The sequence below is a fragment of the Acinonyx jubatus genome, chromosome E2, assembly GCF_027475565.1.
Source record: "Acinonyx jubatus isolate Ajub_Pintada_27869175 chromosome E2, VMU_Ajub_asm_v1.0, whole genome shotgun sequence".
Classification (NCBI taxonomy): domain Eukaryota; kingdom Metazoa; phylum Chordata; class Mammalia; order Carnivora; family Felidae; genus Acinonyx; species Acinonyx jubatus.
In genome coordinates this window covers 58,390,370-58,416,391 of record NC_069396.1, presented here as the reverse complement: position 1 = coordinate 58,416,391, position 26,022 = coordinate 58,390,370, and the positions used below count along the sequence as shown (strand labels likewise).

Below are 26,022 nucleotides of genomic sequence, written 5' to 3'. Positions count from 1 at the left end.
AAGATTCCACCCTTTAGATGCCCTTGTGTGACATTTGGATGACAGAGGCAGCATCTCCTCCTGCTGTGGCTACCAAAAGGTGGTGGCAGAGACAGCACGGCTGGGGTCTGAACTCCGCGTTCCACGCGTTTGTGGCAACAGTGAGTGGTGGTTTCATCATCTTACTTTCTTTTTTTTTAACGTTTTATTTACTTCCGAGAGAGAGAGACAGAGTGCAAGTGGGGGAGGGGCAGAGAGAGAGGGAGACACAGAATCTGAAGCAGGCTCCAGGTTCTGAGCTGTCAGCACAGAGCCCGACATGGGGCTTGAACCCACAAACCCTGAGATCATGACCTGAGCTGAAGTTGGTTGCTTAACCGACTGAGCCACCCAGGCGCCCCGCGTCATCTTACCTTCTGACCCTGGACTGCAGGTAAAGCAGTGTGTGCTTGAAGTTGGTGGTCCCAGAGGCAGCCCCCTGCAGCTCCACCTCTGGACCGTGGCTGAGGGAGCACATGTTTTGAAGGTTCAGTTTTGCCACATTTGGGGAGGCACTTCTGGAGACCTACCTTGCAAAGTCAGCTCTTGTGACCCTTCTAACAATTTTATAAGTGCCCACTTCCTGTATTTTATATGTTTAAATACGTTCATCTCATACTACCTCACACCTGTCAGAATGGCTAGGATGAACAACTCAGGCAACAACAGATGTTGGCGAGGATGCAGAGAAAGAGGATCTCTTTTGCTCTGCTGGTGGGAATGCAAACGGGTGCAGCCACTCTGGAAAACAGTATGGAGGTTCCTCAAAAAACTAAAAATAGAACTACCCTATGACCCAGCAACTGCACTACGAGGTATTCATCCAAAGGATACAAAAATGCTGATTCGAAGGGGCACATGCACCCCGGTGTTTACAGCAGCACTATCAACAGTAGCCAAAGTACGGAAAGAGCCCAAATGTCCATCGATGGATGAATGGATAAAGAAGAGGTGATTATATATATATATATATATATATATATATATATATATACTATATATATATATACATATATATACTATATATATACTATATAGTATATATACTATACATACTATACTATACTATATACTATACACTATATATACTATATAGTGTATACTATACACTATATATACTATATAGTGTATACTATACACTATATATACTATATAGTGTATACTATACACTATATAGTCTATATAGTGTATACTATACACTATATATACTATATAGTGTATACTATACACTATATATACTATATAGTGTATACTATACACTATATATACTATATAGTGTATACTATACACTATATATACTATATAGTGTATACTATACACTATATATACTATATAGTGTATACTATATAGTATATACTATATATATATTATATATATATATAAATATATATAATGGAATATTACTCAGCGATCAAAGAGAATGAAATCTTGCCATTTGCAACAATGTGGATGGGAATAGAGTGTATTATGCTAAGTGAAATAAGTTAGAGAAAGACAAATATTATATGATTTCACTCATATGTGGAATTTAAGAAACAAAACAGATGAACCTAGAAGGGAAGGAAAAATAAAATAAGATAAAAACAGAGAGAGACAAACCATAAGAGACTCTTAAATACAGAGAACAAACCGAGGGTTGCTGATGGGGTGTTTGGGTGGGGGGATGGGCTAAATGGGTGATGGGCATTAAGGAGGACACTTATTGGTATGAGCACTGTTATATGTAAGTGATAAATCACTAAATTCTATTCCTGGGATCATTATTATACTACATGTTAACTAACTTGGATTTAAATGAAAAAAAATACCTTCATCACACACACACAATCTTAATACTGATCTTAAGAGATTAGAGGGGGATAAAAAACAAACCAGGATTTCAAGAGTAGAGAGGCCAGGTTATTCAAAACAACGCTCCCACTGAAAACACATTTTTAAAATAAAATTCACCCCCAAAATCTTAAGAGCATCAAAGTTCTGAAAAAAAAAAAAATAGCCAAGGCTTACCAGCCCAAATGTAAGGAAACTTGGGCTACAAAGTCAAGAGTACCAAAGATTGCTTTTTCCTTGAGAATCCATCCTCAGCTCAGATGACCTCCTTGTCCTCGGGTAGGCAGAAAGGTGTCACAAGCCCAAGACTATCCAAGGTGGGATACCTAACGCAAGAGCCTCCTTACAGTGAGATGAAGTCACAAGGGACTACTTAGGGGAAAGGTGAAACAAGGAAACCTTCCCCAGCCCTCCCCAGGAGGGCTGCCCTAGCACGGAGACAACGGGGGAGAAGGAACGTCTGTGCAGCTGTAACCACACGCCAGCCCCAACACGTCACCTGGTGTCTTAGTCCGTTAGCGCTGTTATAACAAAATACCACAGACTGGGTGGCTTATACACAACAGAAATCTGGGTCTCACAGTTCCAGAGGCCGGGAAGTCCAAGATCAAATGCTGACCTTCGGTGTCGGGAAGTAAATTCTTCTACTGTTCAAGCCATCGTATTCTGGAGTCTCTCACAGAGCAGCTCAGCCTGAGCTCCAAGACAAAAGTAAGGTCAGCTTGAGAGCCTGTAAGCATTTAAGGAAAGAATTTAGGACGAAATTCTGAAAAGTCTTGCCAAACAGATGTGCGGTTTTTTCCCACAATGGCTTCCCCCTTCCTCCCTCACCTAGGCTGCTGTCTCTTCATCATCAGAGGCTATTCCCTTGCACCAACAATCACACCTGGCTTAGAATTGCTGAGCCCTGCATATAGGAAAATGAGTCAGACCTGTATGCTATTGCTGTTCAAAACCTCAAGCCCAGTCCCTTGAGAGGATATTGATACAGAGAGGCAAAGAGAATGGCTTGAAGAATCAGGGAGGGAAAATTTCAGAAATTATTCAGACCGGTCTATTTCCAGCATTATAAGTCTGAAATTGTTGATTCCAAGAGTCAAACACTAGCAGTTCCCTGAAGAGTCACGATGGAGAAATTATGATGCTCCAGATGACAGTTAATGAATTTTGAGAGGAAGCTCTTCACCAACAATTTGAGACTACTGTCACTCTCCAATTTGTCCACATCCCTCTGGGTAGATATGTGTGGGAGTACAGAGAGAGACAGGGATTAGCCACCCACACTCTGCTCAAAGATGGCCGCATCCTTGTGGCTATCCTGGTGTGAAAAACCAACATTTTTAGTTTTAAAAACTGAGAGACCACATAGCCCTGAGGGGAGAAGTATGTGAAGGGAAGGAGGCCACTGTAAAGAAACTGCAGATAGCCTTAACGTATTGAGTCCAATCATAGCAAACCAGTTAAATTACCTAAGGTCCATAGAATCATGGACTAAATACTTTAAAAAAGTATTTAGTGTCCATTGACAGATGAATGGATGGAGATGTGGTGTGTATATACAACGGAGTATTACTCAGCAATAAAAAAGAATGAAATCTTGCCATTTGCAGCTACGTAGATGGAACTGGAGGGTATTATGCTAAGTGAAATTAGTCAAAGAAAGACAAATATCATAAGACTTCACTCATGTGGAATTTAAGATACAAGACAGATGAACATAAGGGAAGGGAAGCAAAAACAACATAAAAACAGGGAGGGGAACAAACCATAAGAGACTCTTAAATATAGAGAACAAACTGAGGGTTGCTGGAGGGGAGGTGAGGGGAGGGAAGGGATAAATGGGCAAGGGGCATTAAGGAGGACACTTGTTGAGATGAGCACTGAGTGTTATATGCAGGGGATGAATCACAGGATTCTACTCCTAAAATCATTATTGCACTGTATGCTAGCAAACATGGATGTAAATTTAAAATTTTTTAAATTTAAAAATTAAAAACAAAAGTATTTGGGGCACCTGGGTGGCTCAGTTGGTTAAGCAACCAACTCTTAATTTTGGCCCAGGTTATGCTCTCACAGTTTGAGCCCAAGTCGGGCTCTGCACTGACAGAGCGGAGCCTGCTTGGGATTGTCTCTCTTTTTCTCTCTCTCTCTCTCTCTCTCTCTCTGCCCCCTCCCCCACTCATTCTTTCTCCTCTCTCTCAAAATCAATAAACGTTAAAAAATGAAAGTAATCTTTGCAAATTCTTTCTGACCAGATGCAATTTAAATACAAGGATTTCCTGAGAATACGTTCATTGTTGTGAATGTTTAACATTAGATCATGGACGTTTTTCCTTGTTCTGGAAAACTTCAAAAATATTATTTTTATTAACTGTATAGTATTCTACCACATGGGCAGACATTTTAGATTCTAAGATTTTCCCAGTCATTCTTGATTGGAGGGCACTCCTTTCCCACAAGATCTTACTTTTCCCAGACACCTGCTTTGGTTCCAAATTTTTCACAGGTGGCATAGGATGAGTCCAAACTCCAGTGAGGCCGCCTGGGCTTGGGAATGGTGGCTGCACCAATATCTGTGATGTCATGAAGTAAGTGTCTTCTATCTCTGATACTGCTTTCTCTAAGGAATTTACCACCTTGATTCAACCTCGATGGGGCTGGAATACATAGAGGACCATTTCCCTGCAGGCACTGTGTTTGATGAAAGATTTTAGAGTGACACAGACCCAAGTGCAAACACCAAACTCAACCACTCACGTCCTAGCTTTGTGTTTTTCGGCAAGTCACTTAACTTTTCTATGTCTGCATTTTTTTCTCCAATAATGAAAATATAATTGGGCTGCAGGGTTACTGTGGGGAACTATGATTACTCATATTAAGAGATGAATTAGTTATACCTTTGAAGAATCAAAGCCCAGAAATGTAGTATTCTGAGAGAAGGGAAGGGAAGAAGATAGAAGGACTTGTTTTTGAATCATGAGGATATACTGCTTATTCAAAAATGTTCAAGTTTTTTTTTTTTAAAAAAGGAATAAAATAGAACAATTGAGAAATACTAATTAATATTTAGAAGAAAATTTCCTTGGGTTAAGAAAAGACATGAGACTATCTCCCCAGCATATCCTACTTAAGGTTCTGAATTCGAAGGATGGAAACTCTTGCCAAATGCTAGGACAGAAGCAATTACTGTGGTAGGCAGAATTATGGCTCACCAAAGAGGCCCCTGTCCTAATCCTAGGAACCTGTGGATATGTTATGTTGGTAGCAAGGGGGAATTAAGTTGCAGATAGACTGAAGGTTGTCAATCAGCTGACCTTAAGATAAGATTATCTTGGATTGTCCACACGAGCCCAGTATAATCAGGAGGTTCCTTAAAGGTGAAAGTGAAGGCAAAAGAGTGTTGCAGTGTTGCAGTGTGAGACACAGCAAACTATTACTGGCATTGAAGACACAAAGGGGCCACACCAAGGAATGTAGGCAGCCTCTAGAAGCTAAAAGAGGCTAGGAAATGGTTTTTCCCACAGAGCCTCTGGAAGAGAACACATCCCATCAATACCTTACTTTTGGGGGCGCCTGGGTGGCTCAGTTGGTTGAGCGTCTGATTTCGGCTCAGGTCATGATCTCGCGGTCTGTGAGTTCACGCCCCGTGTCGGGCTCTGTGCTGACAACTCAGAGCCTGGAGCCTGCTTCGGATTCTGTGTCCCTCTCTCTCTGCCCCTCCCCCACTCATGTTCTCTGTCAAAAATAAACATTTTTTAAAAATTTAAAAATACCTTGATTTTGGCCCAAGAGATCTAATGACCTAACCTATTTCAGACTTCTGACCTCCTGATAATAAATGTGTTGTTTTAAACCAGTAAGTTTTTGATAATTTGTTATAGCAGCAAAAGGAAACAACTCTTTGAGAGAGAGAGAGAGAACTTGAGTGGGGTAGAAGGCACAGGGATAAAGAGAATTGCTAAGTAGGCTCCATGCTTAGTAGAGCCCAATTTGGGGCTCAATCTCATGACCTCAGCTGGAATCAAAAGTCAGATGCTCAACTGATTGAACCACCCAGGCACCCCAGAAACAAGAATATCTACGTAAGCTAAGAAAATCATATTATTCAGAAAAAAACTATAATCCCAAGAATGTTCTACAAGCCAAAAATATAATTTGTGAGGGCCCAAGAAAGTTTTGGACATACAAGCATTCAGAGAATACAAATACTCAATAAAACAGTCTAACAAAACAGGATTTGAAATAAAACTGCTACGAGACAGCAAAAAAGATGAAAAGAAACAGCAGCCAGCAATGAATGTTACTCTCCCTGAGGATCTTTAAATTTAAATGGTTATCATGAGTGGGTCTGGCAGTAAGTAACGTTGAGCATCAAATAAATAAGAGACAAACTAAAAGCTTTGGATTAGGTTATTAGGTTAGTGAAATGGAGGAATTGTGAAATCGGCTTGCAGGAAAGAAAAAGCAAGAGTGGTCTCTTCTTGAAGGAAAGTGGCAGAGAAAATTAACAATGGGTGAGAAAGTGTTAACACTGCTCTCATTCTGTGGCACCTGGGACCCAAACAGGGTGGCTCAGTTGGCTGAGCTTCCGACTTTGGCTCAGGTCATGATCTCATGGTTCATGGGGTCGAGCTCTGTGTCGGGCTCTGTGCTGACCGCTCAGAGCCTGGAGCCTGCTTCTGCTTTTGTGTCTCCCTCTCTCTCTGCCCCTAACCCACTCGCATTCTGTCTCTGTCTCTCTCAAAAATAAGTAAACATTAAAAAAAATAAAAAAATACTGCTCTCATTCTGCCCAAATAATAATTAAGAATGGGGAGACCACTACCCTAAGTACAGTGTTAAGTTCCAATTTAGCAAAAGGAATGATCAGCCAACATGAGCAAAGGAAAGCCCAAAATAAATCGAATACACACTAAAATGAAAGGAATAAAGTTGAAATTACACCCAACACGAATTTCTTTACAGAAAAAAGACTCAGTTTCTTTTTTTAAGTTTTTAATTTATTTTGAGAGAGACAGAGACAGCACAAGTGGGGGAGGGGCAGAGAGGGAGAGAGAGGATCCCAAGCAGGCTTCAGGCTGCCAGTACAGAGCCCCATGCAGGGCTCAAACTGTGAGATCATGTCCTAAGCCAAAATGAAGAATCAGACACTTAACCCATTGAGCCACCCAGGTTCCCTCATATTTTCAATTTTTAAAAATCAGCAATTTTTAAAATAAGAAATCACTAAAATGACAGGGGTTGAAAATAATGGGATGGGTGAAAATATACCAGGTAAAGAAAGACAAATTACTATTAGTAATATTACATGGTATGGAAATAAAATGCTAAAAGGATTACAGTAGGCCAGGGTTGACAAACTTTTATTCTAAAGGGTCAGTCAATATAGGCTTTGTGGTCATAGTCTGTGTTGCAACCACTCAGTTCTGCTGTCGTAGTGTAAAAACAGTAGACAATATGGAAATAAATGAGCATGGCTGTGTTCCAATACAGCTTTATTTATAAAACAGGTAGTGGGCCAGATCTGGTTTGTCAACCACTACACTTGGCAGAGTTAGGATATTATATAATGATAAAAGGTAGGATTCATAAATAGGGGTTAAGTTGTATGTTTTTATAGGTCAAGCAACATAAATTAAAAAGTAAAACTCTTTGGAAATTCAAGATCTTGGTTTAAAAATTTCAATTTTAGAAAATTCTGATCCAGTATACAAATTATATAAGAACATGGAGTTTTATCATTATAATCCACTGGCTTACACAGAATCTTGTACCTAAGAAAAGTAGAATATATATATTCTTTTGCAACGTTACAGAATATATACAAAAATCAATCCCAGAATTAGCCACAAAGAGAAATGTCAAATTCAAAAAAAGTACTTTCAGCCACGTTTACCCATCATAATAAAATAAAATTTGAAGTTATGTAATTTAGGACGCTTTTGGCCGCAAGTTTACAAAATACCCAACTAAAAGTAAGTTCAGCAGTGAATGGTTGTTTCTTTTACACAAGGGTTCAGAGACGTTCCAGAATTGGCCTGATAGTTCAGTGTCGTCAGGACTCTGGGTCAGCTTCTCTGAGCTCCTCTGTTCTCTCCTCTTGGTTCCAACATGGCTACAACAGCTCCAGGCATTATGTTCTCATGGGAAAATGTTTAAAAGCAGATGAAAAGAGAGGGAGTCTTCCTAATGTTCCGGTCTCTTCTGAGTAAGGAAAATCTTCCCCAGAAGCCTCTACAGACCCCTGGAACATACTGGCCTTACCCTGGAACAAGAGCCACCCTGAGCTGCAAAAGAGGCTGAAAAGTTTGCATCTGTTAGCTTCAAAGTCTAAGACCAAGACACAGATGCTGCCAATAGGAAAGGGAACTGGGTATGGCCACTATGTAGGCAACTGACCCCTCTGTTCGACAGAAGTTATGAAAGATAATCTAAAACATGGGAATTGAGAAATATTATCCTAAGTGTAGTTTATTCCTGGGCCAGGAAGAAATAAAACTGAGACTACTTAAAGATAACCACTTTCTAATTTCATTTTTTTTCTATTAATTTGTTCTTTCTTCACGTGGGTGTTTGGTATTCTCTTTTCTGGCTTCTCAAATAGTATGTTTAATATATTTGAGAATAATCGTTCAGGTTTTCACACTTTGCATGCATTTAAAGGCTATAAAAATTCTTCTAACTTTAGCCACATCCTCCAACCCCTAGAATATAAATCTCTCAATTGTCATTCTTTTCATTACCATTCATAATCATTTGCATGATTATTTCCTTATTAACCCAAGAGTAACAGGACACCTGGCTGGCTCAGTCAGTAGAGCATGTGACTCGATCTCAGGGTCATGAGCTTGAGCCCCACCTTCTATGTGGAACCTACCTTAAAAAAAAAAGGAAGTGGAACCCAAGAGTAATTTGGCTTTTTTTTTTTTTTTTTTTTTGCTTTTTGATTTCCAAGCAAATGAAAACTTTTGGCTGATGTTTAAAAAAAAAAAAAAAAGTTTGGCTATTGTTAAATTTGTTACAGTGTGGTTAGAAAATGTGGTTCTGGGAGTACCCGGGGGCTCAGTCAGTTAAGTGTCTGACTCTTGATTTTAGTCCAGGTCGTGATCTCACAGCTGTGAGATCAAGCCCCGCAAGAGGCTCTGCATTGGACATGGAGCCTGCTTAAGATTCTCTCATTCTCTCTCTCTTAATCCCTCTGCCCCTCTCCCACTCGCTCTCTTGAAAAAAAAAAAAAAAACAGAAAAGAAAGAAAATGTGATTCCAGAATGTGTTAGAGGCAAAACTTTTTCCAACCTTCCCTTGCTTTTTTGATAATCACGGAGTAAACAATTTATATCCATAAATTTGTTCTTCATTACAAATCTTATGATTCAGGATAAAGGATGGCTTGAATGAAGTCATTCTCATCCATATAACACTCTTCAAGTCTTTCTCCAAAGTATATGGGCTAAGCTGTGATGCCTAAGCTAATGGGCTCTCCCCACTGCTTCCATTTATATGGTTGCTTGCTAACATAAATTCTCTGATGATTAGTAAGGGGTAAGTGCTGATGGAAGGCTTTTCTACATTTATTATATTCACTTGTGTTTCTCTATTGTGCATTCTCTGATGTTGAGCCGTCGCTGAATCATGGTGTATAGTCCTCCCACATTCCTTATATTCACAGGGCTTTTCCTCAGTATGAATTACCTGATGTTGTATCAGTTGTGAGCAATGACTGAAGGCCTTCCCACATTTCTTACATTCATATGGCTTCTCACCCGTATGAATTCTATAATGTACCGTGAGATGTGAGACCCGTTTGAAAGCCCTACCGCATACCCTACATTGGTAGGGTTTCTCTCCAGTGTGAATTCTCTGATGTTGCTTAAGTTGTGAGCTCACCCTAAAGGCCTTCCCACATGCCTTGCATTCATAGGGTTTCTCACCAGTGTGGATTCTCTGATGACGAATAAGAGTTGAGCCTTGATTAAAGGCCTTCCCGCATTCCTTACATTCATAGAGTTTCTTGCCTGTATGAACAGTCTGATGTTGAATCAACTGCGACCGATGACTAAAGGTCTTCCCACATTCCCTGCATGCATAGGGTTTTTCACCAGTATGGATTCTATAATGTACTTTAAGATGTGAGATCCTATTGAAGGCCTTGCCACAGTCCTTACATTGATAGGGTTTCTCACCAGTATGAATTCGTTGATGTTCAATCAGCTGTGAGCTTCGACTGAAGGCCTTTGCACAATCCTTACATTCATAAGGTTTCTCACCAGTATGAACTCTCTGATGTTGTATAAAATTTGAACCAGAATTGAAAGCCTTTCCACATTCATTACATTCATAGGGTTTCTTGCCAGAGTGAATATTCTCATGTTGTATTAATCGTGAGCCATATTTAAAGGCCTTGCCACATTCCTTACATTTATAGGGTTTCTCATTAGTATGAATTCCTTGATGATTAATAAGGAAGTCTTCCTGCCAGAAATCTTTTCTACAGTCATCATATCCATAGGGCTTTTGTCCAGTATGAATTTTCTGATAAAAAGGAAATGATGGTGCTTGTTGGTTGAAAGTAGACATTTCTTCATCATTGACTATCACTGGGCTCAGATGTCCATCTGAACTTCCCTGTTGTCTGCATTCCCAATCATCTTGGAACCTTGAGCACGCAAGACCATAACTTGCAAGGCTTTCCATTATCTCCCACTGTGGTGACTGTACCTCATAAATATGCTGCTTTGGAGAGGATACCTTAGTATCATACCTGGAGTCCAATTCTGGGGGGGGGGGGGAGGGGAGGAAAAAAAAACATGTGTTTTTTCCCTTTTCCAGAAAAAGGAACTTCTATAGTAAAACCAGAAAATCCAAACTCATGATTATACTTATAAGCTCTTGAACGTGGCTAGGCAATTAGAAAACAGATATGCAAAACAGAAAGAGAGGAAATACCATAAATTGAGATGAAGTAGTCAGGAGGAGGTTATAAGAATAGCTCTAAAATGTTAGTGTGGATCAGAATCACCTCTGAACCATTTTTTTTTTATGTTTATTTATTTTTGAGAGAGAGAGACAGAGCAAGTGGGGGAGGGGCAGAGAGAGAAGGAAACAGAATCTGAAGCAGACTCCAGCTCTGAGTTGTCAGCACAGAGCCCGACGTGGGGCTCGAACTCATGAACAGCGAGATCATGACCTGAGCCAAAGTTGGACGTTTAACTGACGGAGCCACCCAGGCACCCGATCTCTGAACCATGTTTTTTAAAAAGATGAATGTTTCAGGGTGCCTGGGTGGCTCAGTCGGTTAAGCATCTGACTTTGGCTCAGGCCACGATCTCGAGGTTCATGGGTTTGAGCCCTGTTTTGGGTTCTGTACTAACAGCGCAGAGCCTGCAGCCTGCTTCAGATATGTGTCTCCCTCTCTCTCTCTGCCCCTCCCCTGCTCACTCTCTTTCCCTCTCTCTCAAAAATAAACATTAAAAAAGGAAAGGATGTTTCTGTGGAACCCTAGAAACATAAACTAGAGTGACAAAGAAATCACTGGTTGCCTGGGGCTGGGTGTATGAGCAATTGTGAGGGAAAAGTGCACAAGGGAGCTTTTCAGTGTGATGAAAATGTTCTCTAGCCTGTGCTGACAGTTACACAAGTATACACATGTGTCCACACTCACCAAACAGTATACTTCAAATGCATGCCATTGTACTGAATGTAAATTATACCTCAATAAAGTGGATTTTAAAAAACGATGGGGAGGGGTGCCTGGATCTTCATCTGGCCAGAGGGACACGATGACGCATCTGCCTGCCAGGGGAGGTGGCAGGATGGGGGGCTGGTCGCACATGTCCACTGAAAGTTATAGTAACACAGCTATGGTCTTCTGCTGTGATGCTTTCTACCTCTGAAGTTCAGCTGAACATATGGCTTAGATCTAGTGTTTACTAAACCCGTCTCTTCTGGACCTTTACAGTGCCTAAATGTGACCCTGGAAAAAGGAAGGTCTTGTTCCTTGTTTAGAGGATCAGGCCCCAATTGAATGGAGGTGGCTTCTTCCTGAGCAACATTCTTTGCTGCTGATTCAAACTGTGAGGAAAAGTCGAATGATGTAGTAGATCCTCATTTCACCTGTCACATGACTTCAGCTGCAGTGGCCCGTTTTACTATACTCACAGCAACCAATCCCATTTGGCTAAGAAAGAACTGGTTACAGCCTGATACAAGGAACTATGAAAAACAAATGGGTACTTTTTAATGTGCTCATAAAGTGTAGCAGACACATGCCCAAAGAAGACTTTATAAGAGGAGGTCAGCCTCGGGTAGTGGCATTTCACAGAACTTTATTCATTTGGTTATTTGTAGAAGTATTAAGCAAAAACTACTAGAATAAAAGATGACTTTGATAATGGAAGATGATGAAGAGTCTGTGAAAGAAATACCAAATTTTGTGGGAATGATGCTGCTGTCCTCTCAAAAACTTGTGCTATGGGGCACCTGGGTCGCTCAGTTGGTTAAGCATCTGACATCGGCTCAGGTCATGATCTCACAGTTCGTGGGTTCGAGCCTTGCTTCGGGCTCTGTGCTGACAGCTCAGATCCTGAAGCCGCTACAGACTCTGTGTCTCCCTCTCTCTCTCAAAAATAAACAAACATTACAAAAAAAAAAAAAAAACCACAAAAAACTTGTGCTATAACCATACACCATTCATGTAAAATTGTAAGAACAAGACTAGGTGAAGAGGGCACCAAGTACGTATAGATATTTTTTCCAGACACCATGTGTGGTTGTTCAGAAGAAAGGTTTTGGGTCTCTTCACTGTGGTCTAACAACTCTAGTAAGACAGATTCCAAATACCGTCATTATGATGGCGACCTATGAACTGGTGGCTGACCTACTCAACAGTTAGCAACATCTGCCTGCCATCCTATAAAGGACAATCAAAAGATTGCAGTGGAACATGGAAAATTGAAGCCAGCTTGGTAGAAAGAGAAGACTAGTTTGGGAACATGTAACTATGCCCAAATGTGAGTTTGGTTTTAGGATTAAAGTAATGACACATTACTTGCTTTTTGGGCAACGTGGAAAGAACTTTGGCTGCCTCTAAGGACACGCCATTAAAAACACTCTCTCAAAAAACCAAAAAACAAAAAGCAAATGCAGCCCTTGGGTGACTCAGTCAATTATGTGTCCAACTCTTTGATTTTGGCTCAAGTCATGATCTCACAGTTTGTGAGATAGAGCCCCACACCGGGCTCCATGCTGACAGTGTAGAACCTGCCTGGGATTCTCTCTCCCCCTCTCTCTGCCCCTCCCCTGCTTGTGCACTCACCTCTCTCTCTCAATAAAAAAATAAACTTAAAAAGAACTGCAAAACAGCAACAATAATAGGAGATCTTCTGTATCAATTTCATGTTTTCGTGAGCAGCCTGGCAGAGTATTTTAAAGTTTAACCAATGGAACAGGACAGACAGGCCAGAAATAAACCCCCATGCATAAGATTAAATGATCCTTGATAAGGGTGCCAAGACCTCATGATGAGAAAAAGACAGTCTCTTTAACAAATGGTTCTGATGAAATTGGCTACCCACATAGGGGAAAAACCTCATGACATTGCATTTGGCAATGATTTCTTAGACAGAGTACTAAAAGCCCAGGCAAAAATAGACAAAAATAGACAAAAATAGACAAAAGCAAAAATAGACAAATGGGACTACATCAAACTTAAAAACTTTCACTATGAAAGGAAACAATCAAAAAAGTAAAAGGCAACCTTCAGAACAGAAGAAAATATTTGCAAATCACATATCTGATAAGGGGTTAATATCCAGCATATATAAAGAACTCTTCCAATTGAACAACAAAGCTACCCTATTAAAAAACTGGCAAAGGACTTGAACAGACACTTCCCCAAAGATATACAATTGAGCAAGCATTTTAAAATATGTTCAACATCACTAATCATCAGAGAAACACAAATCAAAACTATAATGAGATATTGCCTCAAAGCCATTAGGATGGCCACTATCAAAACAAAACTAAACAGAAAATAACAAGTGTTGACGAGGATGTGGAGAAACTGGAATCCTTGTGCCCTGTTGGTGGGAATGTAAAATGGTATGATCACTATAGAAAACAGTATGGAGATTCCTAAAAAAATTAAAGTGGTGCCTGGATGGCTCAGTCGGTTAAGTGTTGGACTCTTGATCTCAGCTTAGGTCATGATCTTGTGGTTTGTGAGCTTGAGACCAACATCTGGCTCCCTGCTGGCAATGCGGAGCCAGCTTCAGATCCTCTGTCCCCCTCTTTCTGCCCCTCCCCTGCTCGTGCGTGCACATGCACATCCTCGCTCTCTCTCTCCCCCTCAAAAATAAACATTAAAAATAAAAAAGAAAACGGAGAAGGGTGGAAGACCACAGGGTGATAAAAATATGAGGGAACTAGATAATCGTGATATTGCACAACACTGTGAACGTACCAAATGCCAACGTACTACACACTTTACAATGGTTAAAAAGGTGAATTTTGTTATGTATATCTTACCATGATTTTTTTTTTTTTTTAATTAAAAAGAGAAGGGGCACCTTGGTGGCTCAGTTGATTAAGCGTCCAGCTCTGGATTTTGGCTCAGGTCATGATCTCGCAGTTCATGGGTTCAAGCACCACATCAGACTCTGTGCTGACAATACACAGAGCCTGCTTGGGATTCCCTGTCTCTCCTCTCTCTCCCCTCTCCCTGCTCTCTCTCTCTCTCTCTCTCACTCTCACAAAATTAATTAATTAATTAAAAAAAAAAAAAAGAGCATTGGGTGTCTGAGTTGGCTTAGTTGGCTGAGCATCCAATGCTGACTCGGGTCATGATCTCACGGCTTGTGAGTTCAAGCCCTGTGTTGGGCTCTGTGCTGACTGCTCAGAGCCTGGAGCCTGCTTTGGATTCTGTGTCTCCCTCTCTCTCTCAAAAACAAACATTAAAAAATTTTTTTAAAAAAGAGCACTTTCCAGAAAAAATATAAATTATCACAATTGACTCAAGAAATGCAACAGGTGAATGTTTAGATTCAGTATTCAGAACTAGGAAATCTATTCATATAATCCAGACTTGACAGATTAAAAAAGAAAACTTAATATGAAAAGGTGGATGCTTCTTTAATTAAATATCTCTATCTCATTCTTGAATCTAATATTATGCTTCATGAAAAGCCACTTACAGTATTCCTATTAAGGTTAAGAACAAGATTAGGACATAAACTATCCCCATTAACATTGTTCTGGGGGTACTACGTAATCAGCATCTTCATCAGGCAAAAGAAAACCCAAGTGGTATAAAAATGCAAAAACATTATCACCATTTGCAGATGATATGATTGACTACTTGGAAAATTCGAGTATTACATGAAAGCTATTATAAATAATGAGAAAATCCAGTATGTTGGGTTAATTACAAAATTAATCTGAAGACATGAATGGCTTTTGCCTTATATAAAACAACCAGTTGAACTCGAATAGGGATGCAAGGCCCCCATTTCCAGTAACAGCAATAAATACGTAATACCTAGGAATATAATATGAAATGGACAAGACCATATAAATAAAACTCTACAACAACCAGGAAACGCATATAAATGAAGGGAAAAGCCTATCATTGTTCTTAAATAGATAAAATCGATTTAAAAAATCAGTTTTCTCCTCAATTAATCTAGAAATTTACTGTGATCTCAGTAAGAATAATTACATGGTTATTTTTTAAACCAGATATTCTAATTCTAAAGTTCAAATGGAAAAACAAATGCGTATAGTCAGGAAAATTCTGAAAAATAAGAATGAGGAGGAACTATCCACCAGATATTTAAAACCTTCAGTAATTATGGGCGCCTGGGTGGCGCAGTCGGTTAAGCATCCGACCTCAGCCAGGTCACGATCTCGCGGTCCGTGAGTTCGAGCCCCGCGTCGGGCTCTGGGCTGATGGCTCAGCGCCTGGAGCCTGTTTCCGATTCTGTGTCTCCCTCTCTCTCTGCCCCTCCCCCGCTCATGCTCTGTCTCTCTCTGTCCCAAAAATAAATAAACGCTGAAAAAAAAAATTAAAAAAAAAAAAAATAAAACGTTCAGTAATTAAAACAATATGGTATCGGTCACGTAGTTAGACAAAGACATTAACGAGACAGAAATTAAAGTCCACAAATAGATCCAGAGGTAACAGAGCAGATGATAAAGGTGGCTAGGGAAATTAGTGGTGAAAAGATAAAATCAGTTAACAAATGCTGTTTGAATAACTGGGTAACAACCTGGGAAATAACGTGAAATCACATCTTGCACGAAGAATAAACACCACAGGAATCATTAAGAGCACCATAAATATACTAGAAAAAAAAAATCACAAGAGACTCATTTTATAATGTCAAAGGGGGAGGTCTTCTTTAAACATGATGTAAATCCACACACCTAAGAAGTAAATAAAACTCAGCACATCAATCAAACATATGCTGTCAAACTAAAATGACAAAACAAAAGCAAAACTGACATTATGGGTGTGGTTGGCAGAATAACGGTCTCCCAAAGATCCCCATGTCCTAATCCCCAGAACCTGTGAATATGTTCACACATACAGCTGCACACATCGTCTCTCCTGATGCTCACTCCACACTTGACCTCACTCACTCCCCGAGGCCAACTACCACTTCAACGTGGACGAATCTTCCACATCTGAAGTCACTCTGGCTGCTGTGTGAACAAAACACTTCAGGGGACGAGAATAGAAGCAGAGGGATGGGGAGGAGGCTACTGCAATAGTCTAAGCCAGAGATGACGGTGGTGTGGGTGAAGTGGTAGTGGTGTCGGCGAGAAGTGGTTAAATTCTGGACATATTTCAAGGTAGAGCTAACAGGATTTGCTGACAGTCTGGATAGGTATGCGAGAGAGAAAATCCAAGAATGCTTCAAGAGTTTCTTACTTGACCAAGTACAAGAATTGAGTACCCTATTGCTAAAGTGTGGAAGAAAGAGAGAAGGGCGGATTGTTAGGATCAAGGACTCCTCACTGGAAAGTTAAATTCATAGCGCCCCATGAACACTGAAGTGGACATGATGAGAAGGCAGTTGGATAAGTATGTGGAGTTTAAAGGAGAAGTTGAAGACGATGGAAATGTTCTGTATCTGCACTGCGTCCCATAGACACAAGCCAGCCAGAGTGGCTACTGGATATTTGAAATGGGGCAAGTGCAACTGAGATACTGATTTTTTAAATGTGTTTAACTGCAATGAATTTGAATTACAATGTCCACATGGGGCTCCACGATGGACAACATAGGTATGAATGGTATTTAAAGCACAGTAATGGAAAAAAATACATAATAAAGCAAAGTAATGGAGAAGGTTCTGAGGAATGAAAATAAACAGGGAAGAAGAAACCCAAGTCTGAGCCCCAGGTGCTCCAACGTTTAAAGAAAGTGAGGGGGCGCCTGGGTGGTGCAGTCGGTTAAGAGTCCGACTTCAGCCAGGTCACGATCTCGCGGTCCGTGAGTTCGAGCCCCGCGTCAGGCTCTGGGCTGATGGCTCGGAGCCTGGAGCCTGTTTCCGATTCTGTGTCTCCCTCTCTCTCTGCCCCTCCCCCGTTCATGCTCTGTCTCTCTCTGTCCCAAAAATAAATAAAAACGTTGAAAAAAAAAATTTAAAAATAAAGAAAGTGAGAAGATTCACCAAAGGAGGCTGAGGACACTTTAACCAGGTAGGCAAGGACAAGAGGCAGTGATGACCCGGATACACAGAGGTGTCTCAGGAAGAAAGGAACCACCTGACAGGCTAGAACAGATGGTAACTCGGACCTGGCCTCTGAGTCGGGCACCTCAAAGGGAAAATTTTCCAACTCCAAGCTCCTGCTTCCTCGTGCACCCGCTAGACAGGTATATGCAGCAGCTTCTCTCCTCCCACGCAGGCTTCACTCACCTGGGCACAGGCCTCCTGCTGCTGCTTTCTCCACCATCCAGGGCTCCTTGCCTTGCTCCAGGAAGGAGATCACATCAGGTTTGGAGATAGCGAGACCTGGATGGGAGAGAAAACATGCCACCCAGTTATGGTGTGGGGCCCCCAGAATTCAGATCCAGGATCTGGTCATCGAGCAGGAGAGACCAGAGGAGGCCTGACAGTCCCCTGCAGGTTGGGGAAGATACAGTGTCGGCCCATGGAGCTGTTTTTTGAGCACTGAAAAGGTACCCGGAAATTGATAAGGAAGGAACGGATAACATCCAAACTAATACACCAGGTCCCCTTACCCAGTGAGACCAGGTTGCTGTACGTCTCCAACATCACGTCTCTGTACAAATCCCTCTGAGCAGGTGCCAGTCGTTCCCATTCTTCTTGGGAGAAGACTATGGCCACATCCCTGAAGAAGTCTGACTCCTGAAACAACAGGCAGGTTTGTTATCTGCAAACTTCAAGGAAATGTTTCTTGATGGGATGAGAGAAGACAGAGGCGGTCTCTGCAGGAATGGGGTGCTCAGGTGAAAAGCAGGCTGGGGTGGGAGGCCTCCAATGTGAGCAGGTGACAAGAGAGGGTGGGCATGAGGAAAACGGTGTTGAAATGTTGTTGAACATTCTTTTTACTACAAACCAAAGCTCTGTACACAGATCTGGAAGGAAAATTAAAAGCCAGCTAAGTGGAGTTTTCCCCAGTGTGACAAACTTTATAAAATAGCATGCTGCCCACTCTGTCCTTGGCATATAAAAATTCTCAACTAGAGACCTGTAATTTCAACTTCTATGCAGCAACAACAAACCAAACCAACAATTTCTGATAGACTTACCCCCAAATGTTTTACTGAAGAAATGTTTTTATCTTAGAAAATAGGATATTTGTATAAATTGAGAGTTAGTTGAAGATACAGGTTCATCATGATGTCAACATATCAAAGCATTCTTCCTTAGGAGAAAACTCTTAAATTAAGATTATTTTCATTAGCTGTACAATTTTCTACCAAGTGAAAAAATGACTCAACCGTTCTCTTATTTTGGAGGCAGAGGTTGGATCAGATCTCTGAAGGCTCTTCGAAGCTCAGACTACCTAGATTCCGAAAAATTCATCCATCGGGCTGGTTATCTCACAACCCCCACATTTGCACTTCTCTTGGTCTTAAGCTGAAGAAGCTGTTGAAGAATGATCCACATTCAAATGCTCTGTTCAACCTTAAAGTGGACCTTACTTCTGGTGTCTAACCTCTCAGATTCCCGGCGAAGCCTAAGTTACACACCCAGTCATCAATCCCTCCCAAAGCAGGAGATCGTGCCTCACCCTGAAATTGAAACCAACCAAGACCAGTTCCCATACTTTTCCATGTCAGTTATCACAAGTATTCATCTCTATTTCATCCACCCTTGGTTCTCATTTTATACAAGGAAATGGATCCCTGCTCTATCTAGCCTCCCGGCACAATATCACACTATCACATGTGGAATGCTGTACAGAACGAATCCATGGGCAGTAGTCAGAGTAGAGGGGGCAGTGGGAGAGGGTACTAGCTACCTGGTCTTTTTAGTCCCTAAAATGGGAACCTCTGAAAACCAGATTCTTGGATGAAATCCATGTGGGAAGCTTCAAGATAAAGAAAGCAAATATTTACACAACTTTAAGACTCACAAGGGACATGACTTTTAGAATGTCATGGGCTGACTGGTCCTCCTCCTGGTTCCTCTCTTGGGGAAGGGCAGAGTCCTGAGATGGCAGAGCTGGGGGAGGAAAGAACAAACATGAGAGGCCAAGCTTGCCTTACAGCTCCCAGAATGCCGTGGTTACAAGTCCCTGCCTTCTTACGCCCCACTCCCCACAAGAATTGGAGTTGGATCACAGTGGCCCTTGCCCAACTCCAGGAAACACAGCATTAGCTGTTGCCACGTGACAGGGAACCAGTGGCCCTTTCTCTCCGATTTCTCCTAAATATCCAGAGAATTCCAACTTGTTACTGATGCAAATCTGTGGCAGGGAGCTCAGTCCTGGTCCAGTGACTAAGGCCACATGGTGTCCCAAGGACAAGATAAACTGTTCTCAGACCAGGGAGCACAGCCTACCTCATCAGCATCAGTCCAGCCCACAATGAAGCCTTCCCAGAAACAGACCATCTAACTCTCTCATGCCCACCTTCAGAGGTCTCCCTGGCTCTTTACCCAACTTCCAAATTCACCAAGAACCTTACAGCCCTACCTAAGGCCTAGTGGACATCACTTTGTGGACCTTGCCTTGACTCAATAAAAGGGGTGTGGGTGCAGTGGGCAAATCATTACCATCACATACATAGGCCTCTGTACAGAGACATAGCAGCGAGCAAAGCTGTGTGCACAGTATTTACTGAAAAACAGAACAAAAATTAGTATCTAGCAGTCCACAAGTAGGCAAGTAGTTGAATCACTTTTGGCCCAGCCGTATGATGGAACACCAAATAACTATCAAAACTGATGGGGGGGCAACATTAACTTACAAGGAAAGACATTCACAAGCAGTCTCTTTATACAACATGAGAACATTCCGGAAAAGAGGTCAAACCCACCCTCCTACTGGCACATGGGCTTACAAAAACAACTGGAATAAAAACATCCAAGTATTAAGAATCATGTCATTTAACCACTTCGTGAGTTCATCATTAAACGAGTACTATTGTCGAAAGGAACTTAGAACAGTGCCTTGCATGTTACAAATATTTAATTCTAAGTAATGTGTACATGAAACAATTGGTAACATGTCATAGGAGTTTTTTTTTTTTATTATGACCACTGTTTTAGCATTATCTGTAATAGCTTTGTAATATTTTATTACAAGAGTGGCCCATGATTTACCCAACCGTTTCCCCACTGTTGGACAAGGACTATTTTACAAGATCATCTAAAATGTTCTCAAATTTCAGTCTCCACTTCTAAACTAGTGGTGTTAAATCTTTTGAAGTTTTGCAATTCTTTGAGAATCTTATCAAACAAGACTCCATCCCAAATTAAAAAAAAAAGGGGGGGGCACGAGTAAGAATGACTGTAAAACATCCACCAGCATTTCCAGGAAGTCAGGTCCCTTTCACCCCCACCTAAGTGGTCCACAGATGGGGGCTAAGAGCCGGGACGCGGAAAGGGGGCGCTAGCTGGGGGGGGGGGGGGGGGGGGGGGGGGTGCGCCGCGGAGGCCGATGGGAAATGTAGTCCAGATCCCGGAAAGCCGCAGACCGACGCGGGGGCGAGACGTTCCGGTTCTTCCCAGGCCCGAGAGCCGCCCGGCCGTGGCGCCCGCTCCCGCACGGACCCCGGAGAGCCTGGCAAGCTCCAGAGCCCCTCACCTGCCTCCTCTTCGAATCCAGGTGCCACCGTGGCCGCGCTCCCCGCAGGCCCGGGTGCGCTTCCTCCTCGGTATCGGCGGACCCGCCGCCTGAAGCCGGAAGATAGCGCAGGCGCACAACGCCCCGCGGACGCTGCCTCGCGAGTGGGCCAACGCCGCAGTCTCTTCTGGGAAACGTAGTTTCTGGGCGCAGAGGCACAGCCAGGCCTCAAAGCCGGATCTCGCGATGTTTCGGGGTGGGCGTGGCTCCAGTGTGCCTCGAGGGAGAGTGTTCAAGTTCCCGCGTGGCTGCGGGCGGGGTTGCGCATCAGGTGCTTAGTGTGTGTGCCATCCCGTCTTGCGTGGCCGTTGCGGTGTGTGTCGTGTGGTTCGGACCTGTCGTTGGGTCTGACTGGGACCGTGCCACTCCGGGAACACGCTCGTGTGTGACCGTCAAAGTGTCTCATTCGTTACATCATCGTTTTCCGCGCGGAGCGGCCACTTTACCAGAAGTTTCGGAAGGAGAAAAACTCCCGAGTTTATCCGGTAACTAACTTTAAACGTCATTACATATGTTGAAATAAATGTAGGTTATGAAGGAGAGTGCGGAATAAGCAAAAACGTTTTTTAAGTTTGTTTTATTTTTTTAATTTTTTAATGTCTTTATTTTTGAGAGAGAGGCACACACAGAGTGTGAGCGGGGGAGGGGCGGAGCAAGAGGGAGACACGGAATCCAAAGCAGGCTCCAGGCTCCGAGCTGTCAGCACAGAGCCCGATGTGGGACTGGAACCCAGGAACCGTGAGATCATGACCTGAGCCGAAGTCGGAGGCTCAACGGACTGAGCCACCCAGGTGCCCCTGTTTTTTATTATTTGTAATCTCTACAGCGAACTCAGGAGGCTTGAGCACCAGACCCCAACATCAAGTGTCGCATGCTCTTCCCACTGAGCCAGATGGATGCCCAGCAAAAATGTTTTAAACAAGATGACAAGAAGTTTCCGCTTGTGGGGGTAGCTCTCGGCCGAGTCCCCCAGAACCACAGGCAGTTGGACCTCTGTGTGCAAACGTTTGAAAAGCTCCTAGACCTTACGCATCCCCAAACGGCGGGGTCCAGTGTGGTCGAGCTTCCCATGTCCTGGATGCTGGTCAGGCGGTGTGAGGCCTGATTCCTGAGTGAGGAAGCCTTACTCTGCCCACGCGGTACAGTTGTCCTTGAGCCGGCCTGGAGTCCAGAGCTCCTGTCTCTCCAACTGGTCTTGTTTCCCTCACACCATGTAATCTGTCATCTTCTTTTGAATCATTTCATCTGACATTTGCCCGTGTCTACATTGTTGCACATCTCAAGGATGTCTTCACCTCCAAGTTAACTTAGAAATTTAACTTAAACCCGATAAAAATGCCAATACTGTTTTCCCCCTTGGAAATAGATACGTTGATAAAAATGTCCAAATAATAAAAAAAAGAATGCCTAGGAATAGGAATGCTCTGAAAAAGAAAAGCTGAGAAGGTGTGCTAAACCTGCCAGATAGTAAAACATTCTAAAAAGTTTCCATAATTTATTTTTTTAATGTTTATTTTTATTTTTGAGGGAGAGAGAGAGAGAGAGAGGGAAACAGAATCCTAAGCAGGCTCCAGGCTCCGCGCTATCAGCACAGAGCCCAACATAGGGCTTGAACTCACAAACCGTGAGATCATGACCTGAGCTGAAGTCAGATGCTCAACCGACTGAGCCACCCACGCGCCCCCAAAATGGACTTTTTAATAAATAACCTTGGGGAATAACTGGATAGTCATTTAGAAAAAAGTAAAATTGGGTTCATACTTCAAATCACGCAAGAGAATAAACTCGAACAAATTGCTCAGAGGTCTAAATTGATACAAGTACCAGAAACGTACAGAGTTGAATTCCATTGCAGCCTGGATATGTGAAAAGACTTTCTAGCAATGATACAAAAATCCAGACTTAAGACTGCTATCTTTGAGAACGTAAAACCAAAGCACTTTTGTGTGGCAAAATACACTGTAAGCAAAGGTTAAAGACAAATGACAGGCAGAGAATGTTTACAACCTTGTATATATATATATCAGATAATATATAAAGACAAAAAACTGCAAGCAACTTTGAACTCAATTTAGAAGATTTGTTTTTGTCATAACATAGGTGTAGTGATTTGGAAACTATTTTATATGTACCATAGAATTAAATGAATGAATAAATGTATTGATGGGAGCCAGTGTTTTACTGTGGGACAAGAGAGATCTAGAAGATGATGGAAGGTGAGAAAGAAACTGTGATGTTCAACTGGTATAAACTCATGATGGAAAATGTGGGTGTATGGGGCACGTGGGCGATTCAGTGCGTTGAGTGTCTGACTCTAGATTTTGGCTCAGGCTGTGATCTCACGGTTCATGAGATGAAGCCTCGAGTGAGGCTCTGCGCTGACATCCGGGTGCCTACTTGGGATTCTCTCTCTCCCTCGCTCTCAGCCCCTCCCCCACAGGCATGCGCGCACAAATGTCTCTCTGTCTCTGTCTCTCTCTCTCAAGTATTTTTTTATACGTTTATTTATTTTTGAGACAGAGAGAGACAGAGCATGAACAGGGGAGGGGCAGAGAGAGAGGGAGACACAGAATCTGAAACAGGCTCCGGGCTCTGAGCGGTCAGCACAGAGCCCGACGCGGGGCTCGAACTCATGGACCGTGAGATCATGACCTGAGCCGAAGTCGGACGCTTAACGACTGAGCCACCCAGGCGCCCCTCAAGTATTTTTTTAAACCAAGAAAACTATGTATGAGTAAAGTATGGACATTAGTTAATAATAATATATCAATGTTGGCTCGATAACTAACAAAAGCATCATACTAAAGTGTTAACAGTAGGTACAGGGCATTTGGGAACTTTGAACTATCTGCAGTTTTTCTGTAACTCAAAAACTTCTAAAATAAAAAAGCTTAAACTTCTTCATTAAAGTCTTACTATTTCTTCTGGGGAAAAAAAAATGTGTTTGTGTATTTTCTATTTGGTGAATGGGCCTGGAAGCAATGATGCCCTGTAGCAATGAGCATAAACCTAATGCCCAGACCTTGGTTTCTAAATATCATTCTCTAAAAAAAAGAAACCAAAGCTTCCTGGAGAAGTATCTGATCTCAGGACTGGGGCAGGGAACGTACACAATGAGTATAGGATATCTTCTTGTGCCAAAAAACATAGGGAAATGCTCAAAAAGCAGGGAGGATTGTCTGCTTTGAACTATGATAGTGTAATTGTGCTACACCTGCCATTGCATTCTAAACAAGAAGCTAGATAATGTGTAGGAAACAAGTCTTTTCAGATGTTGGACAGCAAGTAGTGCAAGACTTTGAACCCTGAGAGAAGGGAAATAAGTGAGATTCTATCATCGCAGTGGCTTTCCCTTGGAAGACACACTACACACCACAGAGCAGAGAGGAGGAACCAAGGCAGAGCACCGATTTGCTAAGTTGACACAAACAACAGTTTTGGGGAAATGAAGTGACTGGAATTCGTGGGGGCAAAGTGTGGAAGAGGAGTGGAGTTGGTATTTCCACCAAACAAGACCTACGTACCTGTGGGCGAGGCCATGCTACCTCCGCCCTCTGAATTGTGGATGAGCCAATACGGTGAAACCTTGGAGAATGCATATTCGGAGACAGACATTTGCTTCATGATACCGCAGAGGTCACAAGCCCTCATGGAAACAGGGCTGGGATCTGGAAGAGATAGGGTGTGAGGGTTTGCAGAGAAGAAGGTTACTGGGCCATTCCAGACATATCCCAGAAATGACCACAGAGAATAGAATTAACATCAGGACCTTTGGACAGGCCTGTAGAGTGGGTGGGTTGGCTGGACCTCCTGTGGCTGTGAGCATTAGGCAGAGAGATGACCTACCTGGGAACACATTTGAGCTGGGCCACAAAGCCCTAACGCGCTGAAGGCAAGGAGTCCCGGGTCCCCAAGTACGGGCGGGTAGAATGGCCAGCTGGTGCGGCCTGACTGGACTTAGATCTCAGGCAGACAAAGGGGTCCGCCTTCTCTACTTGTCCCGACTTGTGGGATCAGGACTACATTTCCTATAAGTGACTGTGGCTCCAGGCCCACCATCTACCCCTCCCACTGGATGTGCACGTCAGGCCTGATCTAGGAATAGAATGGTACCAGAGAGGCATGGGAGAAGGGATTGGATTCTGTATATATGTTAAAGGTGGAGCTAACGGGATTCACAGATTTACTGGGTGGAGTAGCAAGAGACTGGGAGTAGTGAAGGATAACTCCAGGGAATCCTGAGACAAGTAACTGGAAAAACAAACATGACCAACCGAGAGAGGAAAACCACACACGGAGAGGAGCACATCTTTGGGGGTGAGATTGGGTGCTTGGTTTCGAATGCGATAGTTTGACGTGTTTGTTAGACATACAAGTGGCAACGTGGAGGATCATTTTAGGGGCAGAGTCTGGGCTAGAATCTTAAGTTAGGAAATATTTTTATCGTGTAGCTAATTTATATTGTGATGTACTGAGGCAAATCAATGTTTTTCATTGATCCTCTCTACCTTTTTTTTTTTTTGCTCAAAAGTTGTTTTCCTACCCTAAATTATGAATGTTCATCTTTATTTTTCCGTAGAACTCTATGAGGATATTAAAAAATATCCTGTAATTTGTTATACCATAGAGTGTGATGAATCAATGCTATCTGTAATACTTGTACTTCGAAGATTTATTAAAGTTTCCCTCATCTATAAATGATTGATTGTAAATATTACATGGTTATTTTAAAAGAATGACTGGGGCGCCTGGGTGGTTCAGTTGGTTAAGCGTCCGACTTTGGCTCAGGTCATGATCTCACTGTTCGTGGGTTCAAGCCCCACATCCAGCTCTGTGCTGACAGCTCGGAGCCTG

The 26,022-nt window shown here is 42.4% G+C and overlaps 1 protein-coding gene, 2 long non-coding RNA genes and 1 pseudogene across 6 annotated transcripts in view; 2 read left to right on the top strand and 2 right to left on the bottom strand.

The window, feature by feature from the left end:
• Positions 1-6,125: 6,125 nt before the first annotated feature.
• On the bottom strand, positions 6,126-21,123 carry ZNF582 (zinc finger protein 582). Of its 2 annotated transcripts, none has more exons than XM_027037476.2 (4): positions 19,456-21,123; positions 18,095-18,221; positions 17,769-17,864; positions 6,126-10,622 (listed from the first exon to the last, which is right to left on the bottom strand). In XM_027037476.2, the coding sequence occupies exons 1-4, from the start codon at positions 19,462-19,464 to the stop codon at positions 9,313-9,315; spliced, it is 1,542 nt and encodes a 513-aa protein (XP_026893277.2). In that variant the 5' UTR covers positions 19,465-21,123; the 3' UTR covers positions 6,126-9,312. The 2 variants fall into 2 exon arrangements, with proteins under 2 accessions (XP_026893277.2, XP_014939559.2); XM_015084073.3 differs by lacking the exon at positions 6,126-10,622 and adding an exon at positions 15,940-16,187.
• LOC106985860 (solute carrier family 25 member 36-like) lies at positions 11,527-12,916 on the top strand (annotated as a pseudogene).
• Positions 20,973-25,869, top strand: LOC128313244 (uncharacterized). Its single transcript, XR_008293678.1, has 2 exons — positions 20,973-21,653; positions 24,512-25,869. It is a non-coding gene; the product is annotated as an uncharacterized LOC128313244 (long non-coding RNA).
• The window catches only part of LOC106985890 (uncharacterized), a 9,366-nt gene continuing 7,440 nt past the window's right edge, over positions 24,097-26,022 (bottom strand). For all 3 annotated transcript variants that reach the window (XR_008293680.1, XR_008293681.1, XR_008293679.1), the window contains one exon: positions 24,097-24,836. This is a non-coding gene — a long non-coding RNA (uncharacterized LOC106985890). The remainder of the gene's footprint in view (positions 24,837-26,022) is intronic.

Excerpts from the sequence above, each read along its gene's own strand:
- ZNF582 (XM_027037476.2), bottom strand. Across the intron at positions 17,865-18,094 it reads CAGCAACCTGGTCTCACTGG|GTCTCGCTATCTCCAAACCT; the intron begins GTAAGGGGACCT and ends TCTCCCATCCAG. Across the intron at positions 10,623-17,768 it reads AGCAGGAGGCCTGTGCCCAG|AATTGGACTCCAGGTATGAT; the intron begins GTGAGTGAAGCC and ends CCCCCCCCCCAG.